The sequence below is a fragment of the Marmota flaviventris genome, chromosome 10, assembly GCF_047511675.1.
Source record: "Marmota flaviventris isolate mMarFla1 chromosome 10, mMarFla1.hap1, whole genome shotgun sequence".
Classification (NCBI taxonomy): domain Eukaryota; kingdom Metazoa; phylum Chordata; class Mammalia; order Rodentia; family Sciuridae; genus Marmota; species Marmota flaviventris.
Window position 1 is genome coordinate 32,696,683 of NC_092507.1, and position 27,056 is coordinate 32,723,738.

The 27,056-nt window shown below is 47.1% G+C and overlaps 1 protein-coding gene and 1 non-coding gene across 2 annotated transcripts in view; one reads left to right on the forward strand and one right to left on the reverse strand.

Annotated features, from left to right (window-relative positions):
* Slc2a1 (solute carrier family 2 member 1) overlaps positions 1-8,626 on the reverse strand; it is a 30,564-nt gene extending 21,938 nt beyond the window's left edge. The window contains exon 1 of the mRNA XM_027937203.3: positions 8,331-8,626. Within this exon, the coding sequence (XP_027793004.1) occupies positions 8,331-8,348 (18 nt within the window). The 5' untranslated portion in view covers positions 8,349-8,626. The remainder of the gene's footprint in view (positions 1-8,330) is intronic.
* Positions 8,627-26,564: 17,938 nt separating this feature from the next.
* Positions 26,565-26,672, forward strand: LOC114094555 (U6 spliceosomal RNA). Its single transcript, XR_003583065.1, has one exon. It is a non-coding gene; the product is annotated as a U6 spliceosomal RNA (small nuclear RNA).
* Positions 26,673-27,056: the final 384 nt, after the last annotated feature.

Sequence of the window (27,056 nt, forward strand, 5' to 3'; positions counted from 1 at the left end):
GGACACCTGGCTTTCTAAGCACTTGGTTCACAACTCTAAGTGGGGTGGGAAGGGGTGTGGCAGGGTTCACCTGATCCATGACAGCTCCCTTTTCATTTTCTGTACATTTCTTTTCTAAGATTCCATTTGAACAAAGTTCTGGGCATTAAAAAAGAAAGAAGCCTAAGAAATTACAGACTATTATAACACCCTCACTTGATGGATGGGAACCTAAGGTCTGGGGACAAGCTCTCAGGATACTCAGCAAACAAAAGCCAGGGCTACGACTGGAGCTCTTAGTTTAGAGTTTCACCCTGTGACCCCTTCCAGCCCAAAGGCTTGTCAAGAAGAGTGATGGGCTAACCTCAGAAGCCTGACCTTCAGGTGACCTCAGGCACTGACTCCTCCTGAAACCATTGCCTTTGAGCCTTCTAGTGATGTTAGGACTTGCATGACTGAGCCTCTGGGCACCCCACAGTGGCCCTGAAGGCAGAAGGTGCCCATCAATCTCTAAAGCAGGGAGGGGAGGAGCCAGCAATGGCACACTGCCAGGGGCTGCTCATATCCTGATTGAACCACCATGAATATTCTTTGCTCTGTTCAGCAGGGGGATTGCTGTCCCCTCACAGAGAAAATGGGAGACTCTGAGAGGAAAAAGTATGCTATGTGGACCTTCAAATTGGAGGGATCTCTGATGCCTGATTTTATGTCCTTCCTGCTAAGGTCCTCCCTGGACCCCCACCCTGCTTCCGGGTACTGGCCCCTGAAGGAAACAAGGTTTCTACCTGGTACTTGCTATGTAGGTCAAATTCCATTCCAGCCACTCTCTACGCCTTGTCCACCTTGTCCGTCTGAACCAAGACAGCCTCAGATCAACCTTGGGAAACTTTTGGCCACTTTGCTAGATTCTGTTCTAAGCCAAGTTTGATAAGCTGTGGCCCCTGGGCCAAAATCAGCCTGCTAGCTAAGGTGGGGGATTGGATTTTTAAAACTGTGTGTGTATTGGGGGTGGGGAGCAACATTTTGTGGTAAGTGAAAATTTCAATTCAAATTTCAGACTATTAATAAAGTTTTATTGGAACATAGCCATACTCATTTGTGTATCTGCTGTTTGGAGTTATTTTTATGCTTTGATGGCACAGTTGAGTGGTTGAGGCAGACAGAGACTATTTGGCTCATAAAGCTGACAATATTTTTACAATCTGGCCCTTTGCAAAAAGTTTGTCAATCTCTGCTTTAAGCCCCAGGTCCCCTGAGGGGTTAGGAGCAAACCCAATGCATGAACTCAACAAATAAAAGATTGAAACCTTTTAGGCCTAAACACATTATCCTCCCTAAATAACTAAAAGGGTAATTATCCTTAAATGCAAACAACTGGTTCCCTGTGCTGTATGCTTGAACCTTGGGTCTAGAATTGGACCCTGGAGAAGCTGACACTCCTGAGGAGGTATACATTCAGCAGTGAGATGGGAACCAGTTCAACTAAGACAATATTAACTTAATAAGACTGGGCATATACAAACGTCATTGTCATTCTCAGAAAACAAGTTTAAGGCCCGGTTCCTCCGTTTTGTGACCTTAAGAAAATATTCTTTCCTCTAAGGCTTCAGTCCCCCATAAGAGAGGTTCTTCTAATTATATTATTAAGTAAAGATTATACCTGAATGCATGCTCCCAACACTATCCTCCTGGTCAGTGGGGACTAAGCAATAAATTAAATCAAATCCCTGACTATGGAACTTGATATTTTAGTTGAAGGCTGGGGCAGAAAATAAATACATGTAATATATCAGGTGGTGAGTGGTATGAAGAAAGTATGGGGATGCTATTTCTTAATCACGGTGGAACTTGTCTGTAATGGAATATTATGCACCTGTTGGAAAAAATGCAACACATCTGTATGTACTTGCCATGAAAAGAGACCCAGGGTAGATTATTAAAAGAAAAAAAAAATCAAGGTATAACGTATAGAATGTAATTTTGTGTAAGGAATAAATAGTTACTGAACTTTTGTACCATGGTAACTACTGTACGTACAGAGAGAAACACTGCAAACATTTCTCTAAGGCTTGGGTTGGTGAACTGGATGGGCGCCACACAGAACACGTAGAAAGTATGAAGCAATTACACAAACATCACACGTATGAGTACACATTTACACATTCACAAAGAGGTCTCTGCGTGTAAGCATCAAACGGTCACAACTTGGAGAAAGAACACATTTATCTTTTCACTTCTTATGCTTCTCTTTAGTTGGCTTCATTATTTCTGTATTAAAAAAAGAGAGGGCCGGGATCCTGGCTCAGTGGTAGAGCACTTGCCTAGCACATGTGAGGCCCTGGGTTCAATCCTCAGCACCACATAAAAATAAATAAATAAAGATATTGTGTCCAACTACAACTAAAAAATAAATACTTGGGGGGGGGGGGGGGTTATCCAATTTTTTTCCCCAGTCACATCTAAAAACTTTATTGAGAACAGCTCCAGTGCCAAGGCCTGGCAGGCCCAGCGCACTGCCCTCCAGCAGTCATGGAGCAAATAGTAATTCTACAATGGGGCACTCTATCTAAAGGGTCTTTTGTTTTCGTTCTTTTGAAGTCCTGGGGATTGGACCTAGGGGGTGCTCTACCACTGAGCTACATCCCCAGTCATTTTTATTTTATTTGAAGACAATGTCTTGCTGAACTAATAATCCTTCTGCCTCAGCCTCCTGTGTCACTGGGATTACGGGCACAGGCCACGATGCCCAGTACTGAAGGCTTTATGTGGCTAGGAGATGGAGAGCTGTTGCACAGACGTATGAATAGGTCAACTTTTACAAATAACATCCAGTAGGGGGAAAAAATGACACTCTGACTGCAGAGAGCACTCTGGGTGAGCAAGGGCATTCTCACCTGTCAGGGGTCTGGATGGGTGAGAGGCAGACCTAGCTCCGTGGCATGGAGCTGGTGGGGACAAGAGACCATAAGACTAGGACACTGTGAACTTCCAAGATCAATTACTGAGGGGCAGGTACACATGTATGTGCCAGGCACATCATTCTAGGATGAGAAGAACGTCATATTCTGCGGCTGGCGGGCTTGTCGAGGGCTACCGAAGGACAAGGGTGATGCTGAGACTGCAGAGGCTGAGCACCTGGGCGACAATGAGGATGGTGGCCATGCCCACAAACAGCCAGGGCTGCTTTGGCAAAGCCAGCTGCTATGCCATGCAGGTTCACTCGCAAGTCAGAGCCTGGCTGGAGGAAATTCCTGGAGAATGCAGCCATTCAGAGTTGATGCTGAGGGTTACTGCCACCATGCCGTAGATGGGATGATTCAAATTATGACTACTGGGGTGGATTTCATGATCAGTTCCAGCAACATGATGGACACAGCCACCATGCCAGTGCTGCTTCTGGCCATGCTACGCGCAGTACCCGAGTATGAAAGGGAGGGAGGTGAGCCCAGAGTAGTATGGACACCTGGTGCCAGGACCCTGGGGTGGCTTTGCACAGCTGTGGAAGTGGCTCTGAGCTATTACACACCAGGGGGAGCCTGGTGTTCAAGAAGTGCAGGGAGGCGGTTTCTCTTTCGTTAGCTGCTCCCGCCGCCCACCCCCATCCCAAGAGAGTCCCCCTCTTCCTCCAGCAGAGGGCTTTACAGCCAGTCATCTGGCCCTCCTGGGGCTCTGACTCTTCTATGAAAGCAGATCTATGCTCCTCAGCCACTCCTCAAGACTGCGGCATGGGCCCCACACTCCTAGTGAGCTTCAGAGCTGCTGACCCACAGAGGGGGTCATTATCTCCATTAGGGCTGAGGACACAGCTCCCACAAGACATGTGCCCGCCCTAAGGTCAAATGGTAGAGCTGTTTCTGTCTCAGACTTTTCCTTCCCACGCCCAATTCCAGGGCAGGGAGAGGTAAGCTCTGGCCTAAGCAATTTGGGCAGATGTTCTGTCCTGCAGAGTCTTCAGCAGCCAAAGGTGCCATCAACTGGAGTCGGGCAAGAGCTCTCTCCCTTTCCAGGTTGTGGGGGTGTAGGGGAGGCAAGAGCCAGCAAAATAGTGAAGGGGTGAACCCTACCTTTTTCCTGCCCAGGTTTAAGGCCCGGGAGCCCGGTTTCAGTTACCACAAAACCCCAATGTTTACTCCTCAGCTACTGCCAAGGCCTGGTGGCTGGATGACAGCCTGGGGCTCTACTCCACCCCTCCCCTGGAGGGAGGTAACAATTGGAGGTTTGTTTTGGTGGCCAAGGCTGGGCCTGCCAGCCTGGACACAGCCTCTCTGAGCCCATGAATCCAGCCAGGAGCCTTCCTGGCCTCTGCCATCCTGGGGACATTGGTTACCAGACTGAATGGCTTTGTCACCTCTATGCCCTGGAATAAGGTGGGGGTGGAGGTTACAGGACCAACGCCAATGCTGCACACTTTCCCCTTTGTTCTAGGTCTCCCCAGTTCTGCCAGTTTGACAGAGAAAGAAAACTAGATGCCTGTACCCTCGGTGCTAGAGCAGAGGTCTGAGTTCTGACACCCTGTGACCAGGAGGTACTGGGCAAAGCTGAGTTCCCTGAAGTCACAAGCTGATTATGGGGGATTTAGGGCTGACCCAGCTCTGGGGCAAGTAGACTGAACGGCTCAGCACCGAACAAGGATCATCTTGGGGCTGTTTACACTGTAATGCCAAACTGGCTCTGGAAAGGGTCTTTCCACTTAAAATAGCCACCACCTAATTGAGGGCATGAAGCTGGGCTCCACCAGGGGTGGCAAACCCTTCATTTTACAGAGAGGGAAACCAAGGCCCAAGGAAAGCCACTTCTCCAAGGTCACAGCTTTGTTTTGTTTCCATTTACAGAAGGGTTTCAGTTGTCAGGTTACATCTAATCCAACTTCCAGACTGCCACTGCACCCAGAAAAAGCTTGGAAAGTCCTAAAGCCTGGGGATTTCTGCTCATTTGGGATGAGTGAAGATGGCACAGAACGCAGTAGAATACAGAGAAGAAAGCATGCTTTCTCCCAAACCCACAGAACGCCTCAAATTTTCTGTGACAGCCTTATCTTAAGACTTTTCCCTTCTCCAGCCTCAGTTTTCCCTTCTGTCAAGTGGAGGGCTAAGCCACGGGCTGCTGCGTCTCTTCCTGCTTGACTTTCTCATTCGTTTATATGATACTGGAAAGAATGACAGTGTGTTTTAAGATGGGATGTTCAGTGTGTGACCTTGGCAAAGTCATTTTTCATTGGACCCTGAGGTCCCCATGACTTCATATCCCCTTCACAGGGCAGCTGTAAGGATCCAGGAGATAAAGGATATTATCTCCCTTTTTGAACTCCCCAAGATTGACTCAGATTCAGGCACGAAGGTGGGAACAAAGAAGACTAGGGCAAGACAGGGAGGGAGCCACACTAGCTACTCTCGCCCATGTGCCATCTCTGCAAACCAGCTTCCTGACAAATCCCCTCTGGTAGAACTGACAGTAGGAGCTTTAATGTTTTACCTAAGTAATAACCGTGAGCCAGGCATCCAAAAAACTCACACTGCCAGAACACCAGGCTTCTGCATAGAATCCGAGGGACGAGTATATGTTATCTGGGACCCAGGCAAGCAGAGTGCATCATGGGAGTCCAAGGAAGCAAGGAACATTTATGGAACACGTATGGGGACAGACACCCACATTTATCCCCCTGAATTCATATAGATATTCTAATGCTATAAAAATGACATCATTCTGCGGGTGAGACAACTAAACACATCTGCAGGACTCAAATACCAATGTTCTTCCTACCACCAGGGGCCGAGGAACCCTGCAGATTTCTGATGCCTCCTTTTTGTAGAGGTCAGACTGGTCAGTAAAAGAGAGGGCATAGATGGGAATAGACCAGACTAGCTACAAGTTCTTCACAAAGGGTGAGGTGAGACATCCCAGGACAGGGCTCACTCCTGCCTGTGACCCAGGAGGGACGGTAGGTGAAACCCTGGCTAGCCAGACGATTTCACCTGCCCCTCCCTACTTCCTACTCAGTTAAGCTCATTACTTCGAGCTGCAGAGGAGCACTTCAGAGCACATAGGAGCATGGGGAAGTCAGCTGAGTCAATTCCCAGTTCTGAGGAGATGAAGAGGAACATAGCCGAACTAAGGCTTCAAGCCAGACACCCCCGGCAAAGGATACAACCATGCCAGGTCTCAGTTTAACATGTGGCTCCAAAAGGCTGTGGTAGAAATCAAATCAGCAGTCTCCAGAGTATACAAGATGATCATAGAGAATTTAGAAAACAAAATTTACTATCATTGCTACCTTGTATTTGTCTTTTGAGATTTCTATTTTATGTAGGCAGATAACGTGTATGAATTTATAAATGCAAATGAACCACTGGGCAGGAGGTGCTCCGATGATCCACCCAGTGGACAGTGGAAACTCTGGAAAAGCACCCACCTGCCACTGCATTTAGACCAGATGCTGTGAAGGCTGCCTTTGAAGTTAGAACTCTCTTTTCCATTTGGAATTGGAGAGACAGAAACACAAGCCCTGCTGATCAGCCTGGGTTCAAATCCAGCTCAACCACTTCAGGAAAGTTACTTCCCTTCTCTGAGCTCCAGGCCAGAGAAGAACCTCAGCACGGATAAATGGCCAGAGACAAGGAAAAGCATTTTTGCCCAGATCTCAGTAAACTGGAAGCAGCTGTTGATTTTCCCCTCTACTCTTCTGTCTCCACTTAGAATACTCACTTATTCACCCAAATAAATATCAAGGTCTGGCATCACACACTGATAAGACAGTTCTTTTCTTTGAGGAAGTAACAAAAGTTATCCCTGTCTCTCATGTGGAGGAACAGAGGCCCCGAGAAGTTAAGTGTCCTACCAGAGCTCTAAGATAACACAGCAATTATTTGGACTTTTGGGATCTCAGGACTTGTCCCTGGTTAAAAATCACCTCTCTTTTATATTTTAGTTACACCCCACCACCCATCTATTCCCAACAGCCATGCAAGTTGGGAGCCTCAAAGAAGGAACTTACTCAGGTCTCCGTTCAAGCCTTAAGGCCAAGGCAGGATGAAGCAAATCCCTCTGGATTCAACAGGTATGTACTGGGGAGGCCTTTTCCAGGCGAGGGTACAGCCTGGTGTCACCCAGCTGGGTCCCATCGGATACCTCCACAGCATAGAGAAAGGGTAGTTTGGGTTCAGTCCCAAACCTGCACGTCCCAGGTAAAAACAAAGGGTATTCTTGACCCTTCATTTGAAAAATCAAGTAGGTAAAAGGAAATATTTTAAAAGAAAAAAGTGACCTGAAATATTCTAGACAAGGATGAAGGGAGGGAGCAAAGAAACAATGCCCTACACACAGAGGGATTTAGTAAACACTTGTTGAAAAGGAGCCGCCTTGGAGCAGTCACAGAGATTCCCTGCAGGACAACCTTGTTCACAGATGCAAAGAGTGAGCGTGTGTGTGTGGATAAGTTGCCGAGATTCCAACGAGACAGTTTGCCCCATCTCACAATCTTCAGGGCAGGGAGTCCCTGTCCCTCATCCCATGGTAGGCGCTCTTCCCGCTCAGCTCCCGCCTGGGGCCCTATCCCAGCCCCGGGCTCGCGGGGCCCCCGGAGAGCTCTCCCCGCCCGGCCGGGACCGCGCCTCATCAGAATACATCTATCTCCCCAGGACTAGGCACCCGCTTTGGGGCCCACACGGTCCAGAAAAAAGGGTCTCGGAAACCGGCTGTTCGACTGATACCCGGGGCCAGCACCTCCCGCACCCGATCACCGGCCTGAAGGAAGTGCCCTCCGCTGGGGCATCTCGGGAGGCTGCCGCGAGGACCGCGGGAGGCCGGGAAAACGGCCCTGGCCAAGCTGTTCACCGAGCGCAGCACCCGGGCGAGGGGAGCGGCGGCCAGGATCCCGCCAGGAGCGCGGGCGGGTCCGCGGGCTCTAAGCCCGGGCCGGGGCCGGGCTGGGGGCTCGGCTCGCTCAGCCAATGGGCGGCGCGCTCGGGCCCCCTCCCCCGCACCGGGAGGAGCCGGCGCAGGGCCGCCGCCGCCGAGGTCGTGCGCGACGTGCTGCGCCAGGGCCCTGTGTCCCGGGCCCCCGCCGGGCCGCGTGGACGGCGCGGCGCCCCCGGAAGGAAGCTGGTGACTCGGCGCGGGCGCCAAATACGCACGTTGCGCCTTCCCGCTTGCTAGAACCGGAACCCATCCCCACCGCACCCCCAGCCCCGGCAAGGCGCTACGTCCTGAACCCGCTCGGAGCCAGGCTCAGAGAGGCGCGCCGCCGGCCCCGGGCGCACAGCACGGCCAGGCGATCCGGGAGGCCCGGGCCGGCGGAAGGGTCCGCAGGGGTCGCCTTTGTTCCGGGCGTGGAGGGCTCGCGGCGCGCTACTCACCTTGCTGCTGGGATCCATGGCCGCGCTGCGCTGGTGGCTCTGGCAGCGCTGGGTGCGCGGGCGGCAACAAGCGGGCGGGCGGCGCTCTCCGGCTCAGGCTCTGTTCCGACCCTGACTCCGACTCCGTCGGTTGACCTCCCGCTCTCTGGCACACTAACTCCCGGACCCCCAGCCGCGATCTGCACGGTTGCCGGCTACCTCTAGCCTCTTGCCTCTAGCACCAGAGCTCCCGTACCCCACTGTTTATAGGACCCCAGCCATTGGCTGGCCAGGCTGGTGTGTCGGGGGTGTGTGGGCAGAGCCTGGGGCGGGGCCTGGGGTAGAGCACGTCCGGGGCGGGGCTCCAAGGGAGGGGGCGAGGGGCGGGGGGAGGGGCGGAGGGCTCCTGGCTGTCGCCTCTCTCTGGTTGCCAGTCTACCGCGTGCCGAGTGCGCTGGGACCCCAGGAGACGCTTGCTGTGTGACCCCGCGCAAGTGCGCACACCTCTCTGAGCCTTAGCAGCCTCTCGCAAAATGGTGGAGCTGGTACCCGGCTGTAAAACAAACTGGGAACCACGTAGGGTATCGCGTAAAAGCTAGGACTTTGGATTCTTCACTCTGCAACAGGATAACTTCGGTAAACTAACGATAATAATAGCATCATCACCTTCTGGGGTTGTTATGAACATTAGACGAGTTAATATTTGTAAAATATTTTGAACCGCGTCTGTTACGTGGAACGTGGTATTTAAGTATTTATTGGACTGAGGGAGGTCTTGCTCAGGGATTGAGATTTCCCTTCCTCTTTTCCACCCCCAACATTCCTGCTCCCAAGCCAAGCCTCTATTTTGCACCATCCGGGCCCTCTGCCTGGAAATCCATGCCCACTTCTTATATGAAAAGTGACTTTAAATCACCTCTTTGACCTCTTCTCTACTTCTGACAGTTCAGGTGTATCTATAGTGACACCTAAGTGTGAAGTGCATGAAAGGCAGGGTAACTGAATGGTTAAGGACACAGGAGACCTCGGCATCGAGCCATCTCATCTGTATGCTAGGCTAGCCTGATCCTCGGCAAGATCCTGGTCTGTGAGCCACGGTTTTCTTATGGGTAAAATTAAATTCATAACAGTTTGTGTGTTCTCGCCAGAGTTAACAGTTTCCTTGAGGTGAGCTCATGAAGTGCTTAGCATGTGATGAAAGTGCTTAGCATGTGATGAAACACAGTCAGACCACATTTACTACTGCGCTGGTATTGTCATCTGAGTTCACTTATTTCCTCTTCCAGACCAGAGTCTTTCTTGAGACACAGTGTCTCAAGAAAGTTCAGACCAAAGTCCAGGGTTAGCCTCAGGTCCTTTTCCCTGTGCGGAGGGGTCATGGTGGGATTAGTCCTGTTGGAAAAGGGAAGGCTGAAATGACCCCTGGAGTTCTCTAGGCAGTGTGTCCAATGCTGGCTGAAGGGGCACTCTGGGCACGAAGCCCTTCTGGGCATTCCCCTGCCCATGGCTCCAATTTCTACAGCCTCTTACTACTAAGCCTGGAAAGTGTGGAACCATATCCCTCCTCTCTCTTCAAGCCTATAGAGGGCACTAAGTCTTACTAACACCACCTTCCACCACTCCTCCTCCTCCCCACTTCCCAGTGTCTACAGCATCTTTATCTTCTCTAATCCTGGACCCTGTTATTCCCACTCACATATCTGACATTGTCATGGAGGGAGAGAGGCCCATCCTGGCCATCAAGGTCCTTCTTCAGGACACCCGTTTACAGGCTCAGCCTCACTCCTAGCACCAGCACCTCACATCCGTACCTTTGCTCAGGTTGTGTCCTCTGCCTGGGAAGCCTTCCCTCCACCTCAGCAGGCCTTAGAGTGCCCCAGGAGTGGGTCCTGCTCTGGGAAGTGGCAGTCTTTCTCTCCTTTATTCCTGGGTGTTTTTCAGTTTGCTATTGTCCTCTGACTGTCTCTCCCAGAATGTGAGCAACTTGAGGACAGTGCCTGTAACTGAGGCACAAGGTGAATGAGCAGAGGACAAAATGAGTGAATGGATGAATGGTCTTCCTGTCTCTAGCTTCCCTTCCACTCCAGTCCGTTCTGCCAACCTTGCAGCCTTCTCTTCAGTATCTTTTGGGTTTTGCTACCTCCCTGCTCAGAGTCTCTTCCTGGTTCCCTGTTTTGCCCATCCAGTCTTCTGGATTTGCCACCCTTAGCCCCTGGATCATGCTCTCTAAGCAACCACTTTTTCCCTCTCCAGACCAGCCCTGTGCAGGTCACTTTCCCAGGGACAGAGATATGAAAGCCCACTGCTAGCCTCATGGAGCCCCAGACTAGATGGGCAGCAAAAGGGAGGATGAGCAGCAACAGTTCCAATTCAAGTTCACAGGATAAGTTGCACAGGAACACCCCATGAGAAGAAGACGGAATAGGGGAGGTCATACCGAGCAGAGTTTAGAAGGCTGAATATGAGCTCTCTAGGTGGATTATGGGAAAGGCTACTGTTTGCAGAGGGAAGAACAGATGCAAAGATGGCAGAGAATGATCATTGAAGGGACATGAGAATTTCTGCCAGAGATTCATGGTGGAGTCAGAATTGGATTTTGCAATCCCAGTTCTGCTATTTACTTGCCAGACATTCATGAGTACAGTTCTCTGAGCCTATAAAATGGGCACAACAACCCCTTCCCAAGTCAGCTTGAGAAAAAAACAAAACAGATGTGTGTAAAGGTTTTTACTATTAATAAAACTACTAATTCTTGATGTCAGCAGTTCAGTCAAACCCCCATGCTATCATCCGAGTGGCACTTGAGATCAAAGCAGAGTAGCCAGAAAAGCAGCTTTACCTTTTTACCCCACCCCACCATACCTGCCCAAACACAGACCCCCATTACCCGCTTGAAATTCCACTCCTTGGTGTCCTCTCTCTGTAAATGTTTGATGGCCCCTGGAGGCTACAGTTTAGAGGCAAATTCACCAGAAGCTATTGACACTGGATCAGAGGTTAGATTCTCAGGTGGACTGGTTTGTGTTTTCAGTGACTGAGTCCTTGGAAACAGAATTTGACTCCATCTAGGTGGAGAGCACCAGAGGAGGCCTGAGGAAGTTGCATCTGAGCTGGGCAGGCTTGGTGCAGGGGAGGGGAGCATGGACAGATGCCTGGAGGGAAAGCGAGAAGATTTAGCAAGCCCCTTGTGAAATGGCTGGCTCCCAGGGACTTGGGAGAGAGAAGAGATGAAGATAGGGAGGGAAGAAGAGTCTAAAGAGGTCGGGTCACAGAGGCTCCCAAATGCCAGGTATAGGAGTTAGGACTTTCTTCCTTGGGCAGTAGGGAGCCATAGAGAGTTTCTGAGCAGAGAAGGGACCCGAGGGAATCTCATCCTCCCTGTAAGTTTACTCTATATGAGGCTTTAAAAGTGGGTGGGAAGAGCTGCTGGAGCCCCAGTATTCACTTTGGAGAGGCTTACTGCCCCCCTCTCCAGCCGGTGCCCACACTGGTAGCTTTGTTTTCTGGAAGCTGATTTCAGTCCTGGAAAGAACTCGGGCTTTTCTGGGTTGATTCCAAGTAGTTCTAACCCTGGCCAGTGGGGAAGAAAAAAAGCTCCCCGGGATTGGCGGGGAGGTGCTAGGTGCATGGGCTGATGCGGGTGGGCGTCTGGTGCGTGTCTGAGGGCACGCAAAGGGCCCGGGGCTGAGGGGTGGGGTCATGCTGTGCAGGGCGGGTCCTAGCGGCTCCGGAGCCAGGAGTGAGTAAGGCGAGCCCGGAAAAGTCTCTTTTGCCTTTAAAGGCAAGCGTCCCTGGCAGCCCGAAGAAGAGGCTTTGCTGAGTCAGCTGCAGCTGAGGCACGGGGGGCTGGCAGGGGCTGGGGCAGGAGATCCCCTAATCCGCATAATGTTTTGCAATTCAGATCCTCCGCGACTGCAGGTAAATGTGGCATTGGGCTCCAGGAGAGCCTGCTGGGCCAAGCGGGACAGTTTGGTGTGTTCAGTATTTTCAATCTGATTTGCACACCTGCTCCCAGAAAGCTAGGCGGCATCCCTTCCTTCTGCGTGCCCCTCCCTGCCCTGTGCAAGGGCTCTCATCGGTGCCACCACCTGCTCATTGGTACTGTGGGATACTGAGAGAACATCCCTTCTCCTCTGTCCCCTGAGCACCAAGCTTGTCTGTTCAGTTGCCTTCAGGACAGCACTCTGCATGTCCCACAGGTACCTCACACTCACCATGCTTAATCTAAACTCATCATCTCTCCCCCTGCTCTCCTAGTACCCCCCCCCCCCCCAGCCCTTGCAAACTGCACTAGCCAGAGGTCTGATATCATCCTGACTCCTCTCTCCCCCTCATTCCCAGTATCCGGTCAACCCTGTGGATTCTGCTCTCTCAGAATACTTACTATTGAACCTGTCCCCTTCTCTGCATTCTCACAACCCTTTCTCTAGGATAGAGCCACTGCTTAAGCATCCTCCCCACTGCCACTGCCTTGGTCTCTAAACTGCACAGCTGCCAATCACACCCTCCCTTAAACATCTTTCCATAGCACACACCAACATGGCTGATCTCATAGACATCACATTGAGGTGTTGAGGCCACCTGCAAAAGGTGGCCTTTAAATACATGATTGCATGTATATAAAGTTCAAAAACAGGCAAAACATGTGTGGGACTCTAGAAGTCTGGAGAATCAGTTCCCTGGAAGGAAGGGTCTTGGTCATGAGGGGAACTGGTAATCAGGGCTAGGCAGGTGGAGACCAGATCAGCAGTTCTGGTGATTTCCTTTTGCCCCAAGCTGTAAGATGACTCAGTAGCACATGGTTACTAATCCTATTTTTATTTAAAATTTTGATGTTTTTTCATGATTTTTTTTGCATTAATTTTTACTCTTCAAAAATATAACATTAAAGATGATTATTTATCTTGACAATTGAATTTTTGGCACTCCTCCCCCTGCCTTGAATCTTACCTGGGAGACAAGCGCCTCTCTTGCCACACCCCATTCCTGACCCTGTGGTAATGTTTCTTAATCAGCATGCTGGTTATGCAGGCATAGTCTGTTTGTGAAAAATTATTAAGCTGTTAACACTTCTGATTTTTGCACTTTTTCTCTGTGTATATTTTACTTCAATCAAAAACAATTATTTTGTTGGGCGTGGTGGCACACACCAGCAACTCAGGAGGCTGAAGCAGGAGGATTGCAAATTCAAAGCCAGCCTTAGCAACTTAAGACCCTGTCTCAAAATAAAAAATAAAAGGACTGGGGATGTAGCTTGGTGGTTAAGCATCCCTGGATTCAATCCTACCGGGAAATTCTTTTGTTGAGGTTCCAAGGGAATGTCTGCTCCCTCCAGTGTCCCCAACACCAGAAACAGTACCTAATACATTCTGGGTCTCTGCATATATTTGTTATATGAATGTTTACTATTTCAGTTAATTTAACCCCCACAGGAACTCTGGAAGATGAGGGTTTTTTCCCTCTCTTTTTTCTAAAGAAGAAAATGAAATTTCTTGGGGAAGTAAAGTTATTTGCCCTAAATCATGCAGGTAGTAAGTGTGAGTTTTAATACCTTGCTTACACAAAATAAAGACTGACTGGCAGAGCTGTTCAGCCAGACCCAGCACTGCTGCAAGCAGCTTACCTTGCTTGGCTCTTATCACTTAGATTACAATTATTTGAACCTTATCTTCCCCTTAGATAATGACCTTTCCAAGGCAGGGACTTGGGCATTTCAGTCTTCCCTCTATCCAGCAAGTAATTTGACATAGGAAATAAACCATAAATGTTTAGTACATGAGTAAACCAAAGAATGAATGAAGGAGAAGGTGAGAGAGGTTTGTGGTGGGCAGAGTTCTGCTTTTGGAGACAGACCTGCCAGCTATGGATCTTTGGGCATTTCCCTAACCTGATTCTCAATTTCCCCAACTGTCATATGGGTATAATATCAATATTCATTTCACAGATCATGAATATAAAGGGAGACAATGTCTACTGAGTGGCTGGCATGTGGTAAATACTTGAAAAATGATAACTGTTATCAGTGTTTACATCCTCAAAGCCTGATTTTCTTTAGGGTTGTGGGCACCTGCTCACAGTGTAATACTCTCAGTGTATTATTTTTGGGGGGGTCCCTAAGATTGGGAAGAGAAGATCTAGTACAGCCCCCGGAGGTTTTCTTCCTCAAGTCCACAGAAAGGGTAGAATGCTGGAAAAGTCTAGAAGTTTGGTTTATGGTCCAGCTTCTCCCTGCGAGTGGTGTCATCTCTGATAAGTTTCTTATTCCCTGTGGGCCTCAGTTTTCTCTCTGTAAAATAGGTCCACAATAGTCTTGAACTTGGCTGAGTGCTATGGTATCTGCCAGCAATCCCTGCTACTCAAGAGACTAAGGCAGAAGGATGGAAGTTCAAGGCCAATTTGGGCAAGTTAGTGAGACACTGGCTCAACATTTTAAAAGGCCAGGAATGTAGAGGGAATGGTGGAATACCCCAGGCTTCATCCCAGTAAAACACACACACACACACACACACACACACAGCCCTTGAACTTGTAGGGGAGCGTTGGGAAGGATTCAGTGCTTTGGCCCTGGACATAGTGCACATAGGATTCCATAAAATGTGATGTGAAGAATTAACTTGATGCCCTGAGGGTGGAGGAATAGCAAGGAGACTGGAGAGACTCGAGAGACCCTGAGAAGTCCAGGAACTGATGGGAAAACAAACAGCTGGGCTTGGCTCTTCTGTTCTGAGAACCAAATTTCTCCAGAGAAGTGAAATGTCAACACCCTTCAGACTGATATAACCTTTTAACTGGACAAAACATCTTCCCACACATCATTTGTTGGGTCTTCCCCACACCTTTTACTGAAGGCAAGACCACACACATCCACAGCTGAAGAAACCGAGGCATGGAGAAGTCAAGCCACTTGCTTAACTCCCTCATTACAGTGAGGGAGGAATTTGTTAGCAAACCGAATTTTTTATGAAACCTGGGCCTCTTCACTTCTAGAATCCATCATGTAGCAATCCGGATAGGAAGAACGCACATAGCTCACCCTCTAGGGGAGCAGCCACTCTTTAGCCAGTGTCCCTCTGGGTCACCAATCCACTCCCTCAGCCCCCACCTGAATGCCACCTGGCAGTCACATGCATATTCATCATAGAGGAGCTGCGTGACTCACCCTTTATGCTGGAACTGACTCATACTTCTAAGGAGAGAACCTGTTGAGAGCACCTAGGACCTTCCTTTTCCATACACAAAAGGCTTGGCGCATTAATTTTATAGAGGCTTGAGGTTGATGCTCCAAATCCATGGCACTTTAGCTGGTAAGAAAGAGAAAGCACTGGGGGCTGAAGAGTTCTAGACTCAGAGGATGAGTTTGCTGAACTCCGGGCTTTGTTACAGTTTAACTGGATGACTTCAGTCTCTTCAGCTTCCTAAGGAAAGAGTTGCCACAGGTAACCTCCCAGACTGCCACAGACAAGGCTGTCAGAAACCCTCTGTGTGGGAATGGGGTGGAGAAAGGGAGAGTGATTCCTGATGTCACTCAAGCACACGTGCACTTATTAAAAATGTTGTTGAGTGGAGAAGTATGATCAAGTATGATCACTGATTGGCATGGAAAGAAAGTCATGATATTTTCAAATGGAAAAAAACTGGTTATAAAACCGTCACATTCCCAAAAGAAAATGCCTGTGTTTCATGAATTTGGATTTCTATAGACATACGCTAAATATTAACGGAAATTAGCTAGAATTAGGGGTGATTATTATTTTCTTCTTTCGTAATATCTGCATTTGTCTGTCATGAATGGGTATCAGTTGAGTAATAATCCTTACCTCACAAGGCTACAATACGTACTAACAAAGATATTAATTTACCTATTCAATAAATAATTATTAAACACCTGGTTTGTGCTGGTGTTTGTGAAAGCTGCATGGTGGCTGGTCAGTGGTAGAGGCTCAATAAGATGGGGTCATTCAGGCCTCTGCCTTCAGGAGCTTGAAATAAAGCTTACCCCCATGCACAGGTGCCTCTGCATGAAAGACCTGTATGCACTGTGAAAATCTAGGTCATGAAAACAACAGAGCCTTTCTGCTACACATGCTGTAGAATAACCACCCCCCCAAGCTTGGTGGCCTGGCCATGATTTATTATTTCTCATAATTCTGTGGATTGACTGGGAAGTTGTGCTTTACATGATGTGAACCATGGTCACTCATGCAACCGAACTCAGCAAATGCATGACTGAGCCATCCTCTCCATACCGTGTTGTGTCCTCCTCCATCTCCGGCAGGACAGCCTGGGCTTCCTAACAGCATAGCGGCTGAGTTCCAAGAGGGAGCGTCCCAAGAGATCAAGCCTCAATGTGAAAGCCAATCTATCCTGGTTGTATCAGTGCAAATCATCCTGGATTTAAATTACTTTGTCTCTTAATCTACAATGAACATTTCCTTACAAGTAATATTTTTCCAACACAATTTTTAATGATTGACTGATAGTTCATCATGGATTGAACCAATCCCTTACCCATGAATACTTTAGGTGGTTTTTATCTAGAGGAAATTATAAACACTCTGTGAATGACATACCTGTACTAAGAATTCAATACAAATCCTTGTAGGATTCAATACAAATCCTTGTAGGAGAGGGATTCCAGATCAAAAGACAAGTGCATTTTTAAGGCTGTGCCAAATGGCCCTTCAAAAAAAAGGAGGGGAGTAATATATCTTATACCTCTTCTACCAACTATAAAGGCATTTGCTCTTTTGTAATCCTCTGGTTGATAGTGGGTATGGTTTACCTTTTTAGTCTTTGTCAGTTGGATTGGTGAGAAATGGTATCTAATTATTATCTTTTACAGAGAGAAGATTCAAAGTTGTCCAGAGCCCAATTCTAGGGAGAATGTAATAATTCTAGGTGGTCTTATTACATCAGCAAGACCCAAGCAGTGTGATGCCCATGGATTTAGTCTGGAACAGCAAAGCATGACACTGACAGCCATACTACTGGCTGCAGGCATAAGGTTACTGTCTATTGGGATAAGTACACTGCTTTCCTGTCTTGTGTCCTTACCCACCATGCCCATCTTGCTCTGACCCCTGTACGCTCTGACTTACTATGAATGACCTTTTGCTGAGTCTGGGCTAATGATTTCCCTGGGCCTCAGTGTCCCCATCTGTTTAATGAGAGTTGTAACAAGAAGCAGGTCAAGCAGGACCCTAAGACTGAGCTTTGTCCTTGTGGTCCCCAAAACTCATGAACTGGGGGACATGTTCCTGTGTGCGAGCAGAGCTCCTGGACACAGAGACCACCTGCTTCTTCCTGGCTTTGTAGCAAGTAATGGAACTTTTCTGAACCTCAGTCTCTCCATCTAGAAAATAAGGGTAACAGGGTTTTAAGGTCTATTGTGTACTTCCTCTATGCCTGAGATCTGTGATTCTCACAGGAACCCTTAAAGGTTGGGAGCATGATGCTGATTTAGATGAGGCAAATTGAGGTCCGGAGAAGGGAAATAACTCGCCCAAGAAAAACTAGCAAGTAAGCAGCAGAGCTGGAGATAAGCTCCGTTCAGCCTAGAATCAAAGCCCATGAACACTCCTTCTCAGGCTTTGTGAAGGACTGGATGAGAGAGAGAGTGGTAAAGAGCTCCGCCAACTTTTTTGAGTTAAAGAATATCTATGTTTACAATGCAATTTTGAAAACCTGCTGTCACCCAGATGGATGATAGTTAGCATTATTCTCAGCAGGCAGGATGGCTGGACTGGGGTCCCACTTTGGAAAGTACGGTTTTCTGATGGAAGTTTCCACAAAGGTACGTGATTCTATAGCTGTGATTCTACAGAAGGAGGCAGGGCCTGTCACTGGACACTTGCTACCATTCTCTTATGGAGACATTCCCCTGCGCGAGATACCACTTAACTGCATGGAGTTCCCTGTTGCACTCAGTTCTCAGAATGAACCTCTGCTGAAGGTGCTCTTGGGATTCCTATTCTTTAGATGGGACCCCATTGAGGTGCAAGGAGGTAAGGTAACCTTCCAGGGTATCAGGGTTCCTTGCTGATTTGAGACCCCACCCTTCTATCCGTGGCCCAAGAGTGAGTTGCTCAGGGCTGGACCACCAGCGTTTACACAGCCTTGCCGGTTATCTCATCAGAGTGTCCTCTCAGCCCTGGCAGGCGTCCAGGCAAGGCCACTCTCTATCTTAGCAATGGAGAAACTGAGGCCCAGGAAGGAGGCTTTCCCTCCAGTGCCTCAGCCAGCCCCGTCTGGAATGCTGGGTAGGGAAATGACGGGAAAGGCTTGCAAGTGTTACTGGATCCCTGCCGGCCAGGGATGTTGTGACCTCAGTGAGGGCCTGGCGGGCTTTCCTGCCAGGGAACTCAAGGTGGGGCAGGATGGGTAGGGAGTGAGGTCAGAGGGGAAGCAGGCCGGGAAGAGGAGAAGGCAAGTCTCTGGGGGCTGGTGGGGAGAGAGGAAGGGCATTTGGATAGCTCAAGAATGGGGGCTTGACCCAGGGATTACTTAGTAAGTTTAAACAGGGGCCATCTGGGAGTGTACAGCCTGGGGAGTCAGAGGTTCCTGAATTCAAATAATGACTTTGCTACTTATGAGAATGATGAATGTGGGCTAATGATTTCCCTGGGCCTCAGTATCCCCATCTGTATATCCAGTGGATATGTGGAGTGCTGCCTGGTTAGGTCCCGGCTCTCCCAATGACCAGAGTAACCTAGGGCAAGTGATTCACCTCTGTGGGCTTCAGTGTCCTCATCTGTAAGATGGGCCTGATAATAACAGAACAGACCTCACAGGGGTGCCATGAGGATGAAGGCATCTGTCTGCACATGTAGAACTGAATGCCTGGTTGGATAGAAGAAGGATGGGGAAGTCTTCCCAGAAGTGGACTTTTAGCTAGGCCTTGCAGAATGTGCAGAAGTTCCCTGGATAGAGAAGGTGGGAAGATAGAGAGATGAACTTGTATAAAGACTCGAACTTGAGAAAGCCTGCATGTGTGAGAAGAATATGGAGCAGTTTCACAAGGCTGCAAGTTTCGGATAAGGGGTAAACACAAGGCTGCACATGGACATTGGGGCCAGATCTCAATTGGGCTGAGAATGCCATGCTGGGAATTTAAACCTGATCTAGTAGGTGGGGAGTCTCTGTCAATATGGTGGAATCACTCGGAGAACTTTATTTATTTATTTACTTTTGGTACTGAGGCTTGAACTCAGGGATGGTCTATCCCTGACCTATATCTCCAGCCTTTTTCATTTTTTATTTTTGAGATAGGCTCTTGCTAAGTTGCAGAGGCTGACCTCAAACTTTCCATCCTCTTGTTTTAGCCTCCAGAGCAACTGGGATGAAAAGCATGTGTCACCAGGCCTGGCCTGGGGCATTTTAAAATAATCCCATTCTGTGATCAACCCAGCAATATTCTGAGTCAGTAAGTCTCAGGTGAGACCCAGAAATCTTCATTGTTTGAGGCTTCTTAGCAAATTCTGATACCCATCAGGTATGAAAACCATGGTGGGAGGGGGTGTGTGTCTAAGAAGGGATAGGCCCCACTGAGATGCCTTTCCCAGACCTCAAGATCTGAGCAGAGAGCTTGGGAAGAGGAGGAATGGGGAGAGGAAACTCTGACCCTCAGCCTTCCCCTCCTCTCCAGGGCAGTCCCCCCACTCTGATGGCTACATATACTACCAGGGCTGCCCCTGGAGATGCTTCTTCCCTGTGGTCTGGCTCCAGCAGCCAGCCAGCCTTCCTTCCTTCCTTCCTTCCTTCCTTCCTTCCTTCCATTTTTGAACTCTTCCATCATGTCTCAGGTCCTATGTTGGACCTTGGAGGTTTGGTGAATCAAGTTCCAGATCCATCCTTCTCCCCCAAAGCTTTTGATCAGTCCTGGGTCCCTCAGCTCCCCTGCCATTGGGAATGTGGTTAAGTGTAAGAGGGTTGGGGCAGGAAATCCACCCAAGGGGCTCAGATAGCAGCATCAGGGCCCAACCCTCCAGCCTCCAGGCCCTATGGCTTCCTGGTCCCCTTTCTCCCCGCATATACACACACCCATAGGCCTAATATCTTCTCCCATCCTGGCTCAGGACTTGCCTGGTCAACTCCCAGGCCTTGCCCCCTGTCAGGAGGGTCCTGGCACCTAAGGTCACAGTGAGCCTCAGCCCACCTTCCACCACCAGCCTACAAAGAAGACAAGAGTCTTGTGTAAGACTTGAGCAGCTCTTCCCAAGGGCAGGGCCCAGGAGCATTTCCTCACAGGGTAGCAAAAACAACAAACATGAGGAAATGACAAGGATTCCGGGGATTTCAGAGCACACAGCTCAGGTACAGGATGGATCCCTGCAGAGAGCTGGGGTTAGAAGCTCATGGGCAGCTTCCGCACCTTCCCCTTGGAGCCAGTTCTTTGTGTCTTCATGTTTGTTCTGTTCTTCTCTTTCATCAGGGTCCTTTGCCCACTTCAACTCCCAGCCCCTGCACCATCACCAGATGCCCCTGTCTCATTCACTCATTCATTTTTTTCCTTCCTTCCTTTGACATACAGGGACTATGAGCCAGACACAGGGGAAGAGCCAGACTTCATGACTTTGCATGAAGTTCACAGTTGGGTGGGGAACAACCAATGCAATGTAATTATTATCACCATAGACTTATGCGTAGAATGTTATAAAACCAGGGTGTTACCAGTGAGAAGGTTGATTCTTGAAGAATGAGTAGGAATCTAAGGAGATCATGCCCCACAGAGAATAATAAGGGTAAAGGCAGAGAGGTGTGAGACAGTGGTTTGCAATGACTAGAGCACAAGTAAGGTTCAAGGGATCAGAAGGTGTGGAGGCTGAGAGGTCAGCAGGGGCAAACCACAAGGGCCATGCATACTGCACTCAGGAACTTGAGCTTTCTGTCTTAGGCAATGAGCAGTCATCAGGGGATGTGGTCGGGTTTGCCTTTAGAATCATCACGTGGAAGTTGGTTGGGGAATGAGCTGGAGAAGGGAAGCCAGGCAGAGCAGCCAGTAAGTATGAGCACCTCTCAGTGTAGGAGCCGAGGAGGGAGCGGGGCAGTGGGGCTATAGAGCTGGTCCCACTTGGGTAGCTCGATGTTTTCAAGGATCAAGGTCAAAGGGAAACTGAGGCAGTCAGGAACTTCTGCGCTTTTGACTTGAACAGAGTCAGGTGCAGCTAAGACTGTGTCTAGGGATTTGGAAGGTCCACAGCAGGACCCCAACCCATACCCCTGGGAACCAGGGCAAAGTCCAGCCCTAGGGATGAGATCCTACCATAGGCCATGTCAGATGGGGCCCTGATCCTGAAAATAAGAGGTTATAAGACAGAGAACTGAGGAAACCTATCTCTAAGCACATTTATGTCCTTGACCACTTTTCTTTTATGGCTACTGGTAAAGATGAATCACAGACACCTGAGGGCATCTGGGCTATTTTTCTCACTATGCCTAGTGTCCATCTTTCAAGCTACCCTCAGGCTCTTCCTTTTGACTTCAGTTATAATCTGTTCCTGACCTGGGTTTCAGGTCTGTCCTGCTCCTGGCTCCCAGCTTCGGGATAAACTCTGGCTTGGCTCCACTTGCTTAGGTGCCTCCCAGAGTAGGCCAACCTCCCCAGCGTCCCCAGGATGCAATCTCAGGGTGATGACTTAGGGGTACACGGACACCACAGCTTACTTCCTGAGCCCATTTGGCCAATTAGTCACTCATACAATAAATGTTTCTTTAAACATCCACGATGTGCCAGTCCCTGGACGGACAGCTGGACTAACAGGGTTGAATCAGGTGACTCACAGTTCAATGGAGACGAACACATTCAACACAATCCAACCTATTAAAACATCACACAACACAGCACAACTCAGTGTGACTCAACACATCTCAACACAAGATGCAAGGCCTCAGGTCTGCCTTCCAGCCCTTGGGAACTCCGCTGGAGAAAAAGCAGTTCGCAGGCAAAGGGGCTATGAGTACCAAGCAGGGAAGGAGATGCTTCTTGAGATGTCACAGTAGAGGAAAGAGGCTCTACTGTCAGGTCTGTAGGCTTCTGTCCTGCTGCCTAAGTCCTGGACTAATGACTTAACTCTCTGTGCCTCAGTTTCCACATCTACCAGCGGCCGTGAACAATAGTGTGTATCTCGTAGGGCTTAATGGAAACAGAACATGCAAGGTATCCTGCATCCGTGCCTGGAATGTGGGACACACAATGGCATTGGCTGTGGTGGTAGTGCTTGCTTTAGAATTATAAAACTCTGGATTCCTGGAGTCAGTAAAATGTAGAGTCATAGAAACCTAGGTTCTTAGGACCTTGAACTCAGAACCTAAACAGAACAGAGCCCTAATGTTAGCTAGGGGGTAATGTTAGCTAGGAAGGTGGAGATTTCCCTGTCCCTTCAGATGGAGGTGAAATTTCCTCTAATGCTTTGGGGTCCAGACCTGTCATGTTCAGTTGCTCAGGTAGATTATTCTGCTTCTCTAGAGAAGACCACTCACAAAGACTCCCATGTGAATGGAATGCCCAGGTGCCATATGATCTGCACCACCACTTTCTCCCAGAGAAAGCCTGCTAAATCCCTGGTAGCTCATCCTTACCCCTGTAATCTCTGTTTCCAGCAAAACATGCTGACTTTTCTGTGAACCACACTGACCTGAATGTGATGAAACTACCTCTTGGATTTCATATTTTAAAAAATAAAATAAAATAAAATTACTTCCTCCAAGCATTCTTGAGAGTAGGCTGAGCAGAAGTTTTGGAATGTTCCAGAGAAGAATCACATCCTATGAAGTCTATCACTGTCCAGATGGTACAATGGGATGTGTGGTCCCACATCCCCCACCTTAACCCCTCCCTCCTGCCCCCTAATTTGCTCCTTGGGGCCCAAGGCTTTAGCTATCCCTGGCTCTTGGTGGGTCTCTGCTTAAAGTCTTTTTTTAAAAAATATTTTTAAATTGTCAATGGACCTTTATTTATTTATATGTGGTGCTGAGGATCGAACCCAGGGCCTCACGCATGCTAGACGAGTGCGCTACCACTGAGCCACAGCCCCTCTGCTTAAAGTCTTTATCAAAGCATTTTCCTATCAAAGGTGGTTCCTTCTCTTCTTAAGTATTTTGGGCCATATGCCTAGGTAGTAATTTTTTAAAATATTTATGTTTTAGTTTCAGGTGGACACAATATATTTTATTTTAATTTGGTGCTGAGGATCGAACCCAGTGCCTCATGCATGCTAGGTGAACACTCTACCACTGAGCCTCAACCCCAGGCTCTACTTAGTAATTTTTAAATACCTCATCACATTTAGTAGCACTTATAAAACCTAAGACTCCCAGAACATTAAAATCAAATCATCTCCCCAGGTGTGGCAGCACAGGCCTGAAATCCCAGTGACCTGGGAGGCTGAGGCAGGAGGATCATAAATTCAAAGCCAGCCTTAGCAAGTTAGCAAGACCTTAAGCAACTTAGCAAGTACCTGTCTCAAAATATAATATAAAAAGGGCTGGGGATGTAGCTCAGTGGTTAAGTGCCCCTGGTTGCAATCCCCAATGATCTAACCCCCATCAAATCACCTCAGAATAAGAATTTTGGAATAATCTATAGGCTAAGGATCACAGTTCTAAGAACTATGGAGAATTTTAGAATCCCCCAAAATCTTAACAATGGGAAGGAGTCAGAAGAGGTCATTGAGTCCTCACCTTGTTCCACACAGGTATCCGCTCTAAAACATTGGAGGTACCTACTTGGATTGTCTTGGCTTAAATATGGCTCTTATTCCCTCACCAGATGATCGGTTCCACCTTGAGATTATTCATCTGGTACCCATGGAAATGATTAAAGAGGACCTTAACTTTCTTCTGTTCTTATAACAGAAGGTGGACTTCAACTCAAGGTATGCCGAGATTTTAAAGCAATGACAGCTGGGAAGATGCAATAACCTGGTTAGATACGAGAGCTGGGAACTGAGCAGTCCAAGGTGTGATAAACATGGGGAGCTCAGTCATGATCGGAGCAGGGCTGTGGCTGCCATATGTTGATAAATTATGTTTTCAATTTATTTAGTTCAAAACATTTTTAAAGGCTGGGGATATGGCTCTGTGGTACTGTGCTTGCCTAGCATGAGCAAGGCCCTGGGTTGGTTCCCCAGCACCAACAAATAAACCATTTTAAAATTTCTCTTGAGATTTCTTCTTTGATCCAAATGGTATTTAGAAATGTGTTGTTAAATCTACAAGTATTTTCCAACTATCTTCTGTTGTTGCTGTCTTAGTTTAATTCCACTGAGGTCTAAGAGCAGACATTTTAGTATGATTTCTATTATTTTAAATTTGTTAGCTATGTTTTATGGCCCAGAATGTGGTTTGTCTTATTGATTGTTCCACAAGAACTTGAGCAGAATGTGTATTCTGCTGTTGTTGGCTGGAGTATTCTGCATACACCAATTATAGTCAGTTGATTTATAGTGCTGTTGATTGAACTATCCTCACTTATATTCTGACTTGCTGGATCTGCCCATTTCTGAGATAGATGTTGACGCCTCCAACTAGGTGGGTTCATCTATTTCTCCTTATAATGCTGACAATTTTTACCTCTTACATTTTGATGCTGTGTTGTTAGGTATATATACTTTAGAGATGGTTGTTTTCTTGGAGAATTGACCTTTTTTCACTATGTAATGCCACTTTTAATCTCTGTTACTTTCCTTGCTTTAAAGTTTACTCTGAAATTAACATAGCTACTCCCACTTTCTTTTAAGTGTTAACCTGATTAGTGTTAGCTCTTTACTTTTAATCTATTGTATGTTTTTATATTTAAAGTGGGTTTCATGTGGACAAGATAAATTTGGATCTTGTTCTTTGATCTACTCTGACAATCTCTTCTTAAATTTGTTTATAATTAATTTATAAAAATTCTGTTTAATTAATAAAATTAACAATTTAATAAAAATTCTGGGTTTAAATTTGACTATTAATGTTTAAAGTGATTGATACAATTTGATTTGTACATTCCATGTTTGTTACTATTCATTGATTTTATATTTTTATTCTTTCTTTTTGTTTTCAACACTTATCTATCCTTACTCATGTTATGTGGTCTTAATTAAACATTTTATATGATTCAATTTTCTGTCCTTTCTTAGCATCTGAAGTTATTTTACTTTTTAGAAAATGATTGCCCTAAAATTTGCAACATGTATACACCATAATAACCACTTAATAGTAAGGATGGGTTCTGAGAAATGTGTTGTTGGCAACTTTAGGGTTGTGTACACTGTTATACAAGCTAAGACAGCATGACATCATGACATCACTAGTCAATGTAATCTTATGGGATCACTATCATTTAATTGGTCTGTTAGTGAATGAAATATCATATGCAGCATGTGACAGTACAATTAATACAAGATCACTTTAAAATCACACTATTCTACTTCTTAATTCAGTAGTCACTCCTTATTCATGGCTTTACTATCTGCTGTATTAGTTCTATGCTGTCAACTACAGTCCAAAAACATTAAATAGACAATTCCAGATACAAACAATTAATAATTTTTAAATTGCGTCCTCTTCTGAGTAGTATGATGATATCTCATCCTGTCCTGCTTCAGATGCAAGGTTAATCATCCCTTTGTCCAGTATGTCTACGTAGTATATGCTACCCTACCATTAGTCACTTAGTGGTCATCTCAGTTATCAAATCATCTGTCACAGTATTCTGGTGCTTATATATAGGATTCAATAACAGTGCCTCAGCATCAGGCTTCCACTAGGGGTCTTGGAACATATCCCCTGTGGAAAAGGAGAAACTACTATAAGAAAATATTCCTAATTCCTCGCTCCTGTCCCTTGTTTTATTATATAAGCTATAATTATAAATTTTTTGCTATTATTATTTTGGATGTTATGTTGGATCAATTAAGAACAAGAAAAACAAAATTGTGAAAGAAGCAGAGAAATAAAAACTTACCTATAGGGCTAGGGATGTAGTTCAGTGGTACAGGGCTTGCATAGTGTCCACAGGGCCCTGGATTTGATCCCCAGTACCTCCAAACCCCCCCTCCCACCCCCTAAAAAAAACCCCTCCAAACCCAAAAACTTGCTTATGGGAATAGAGGTGCAGCCCAGTGGTAGAACTTGAAATTGAACTTACCTGTAGAGGAGCAAAAATGAGAATTACACCAACTTCTTAGAAACCAAGCAAGAAGAGAATGAAGTGAAATATTTAGTGTTGAGGAAAAAAAACACTTTAAAAATTAGCATTTGGTATCCTGTAAAATTTTCTCATTTCCACAACACATACACTAAAATTAAAATATACAGAGAAGCTTAGCATGGCCCCTGAGCAAGTATAACATGCAAATTTGTGAAGTATTCCACATTTTAAATTACAGTTAGATGAGACGAATGAACTTCAAGAGATCTATTATACAACCAAGTTACTATGGATAATGATGATATATTATAATTCTGAAAAATGTAGAGAATGGATGCAGAGCACTCTCACCACAAAAATAGTAACTATGTGTGGCAGTATATTTAATTGGCTGAATCTGATCATTCTACAATGTATATGTACACTTCAAAACACCATATTGAACCAGGAGCTGTGGCACAGAGACTCAGGAGGCTGAGGCAGGAGGATCACAAGTTCAAAGCCAGTCTCAGCAACTCATTAAAGACCTAAGCAACTTAGCAAGACCTGGTCTCAAAATTAAAAAAAAAAAAAAAAAAAAATTAAAGCGCTGAGGGTGTGGCTCATTGGTTAAG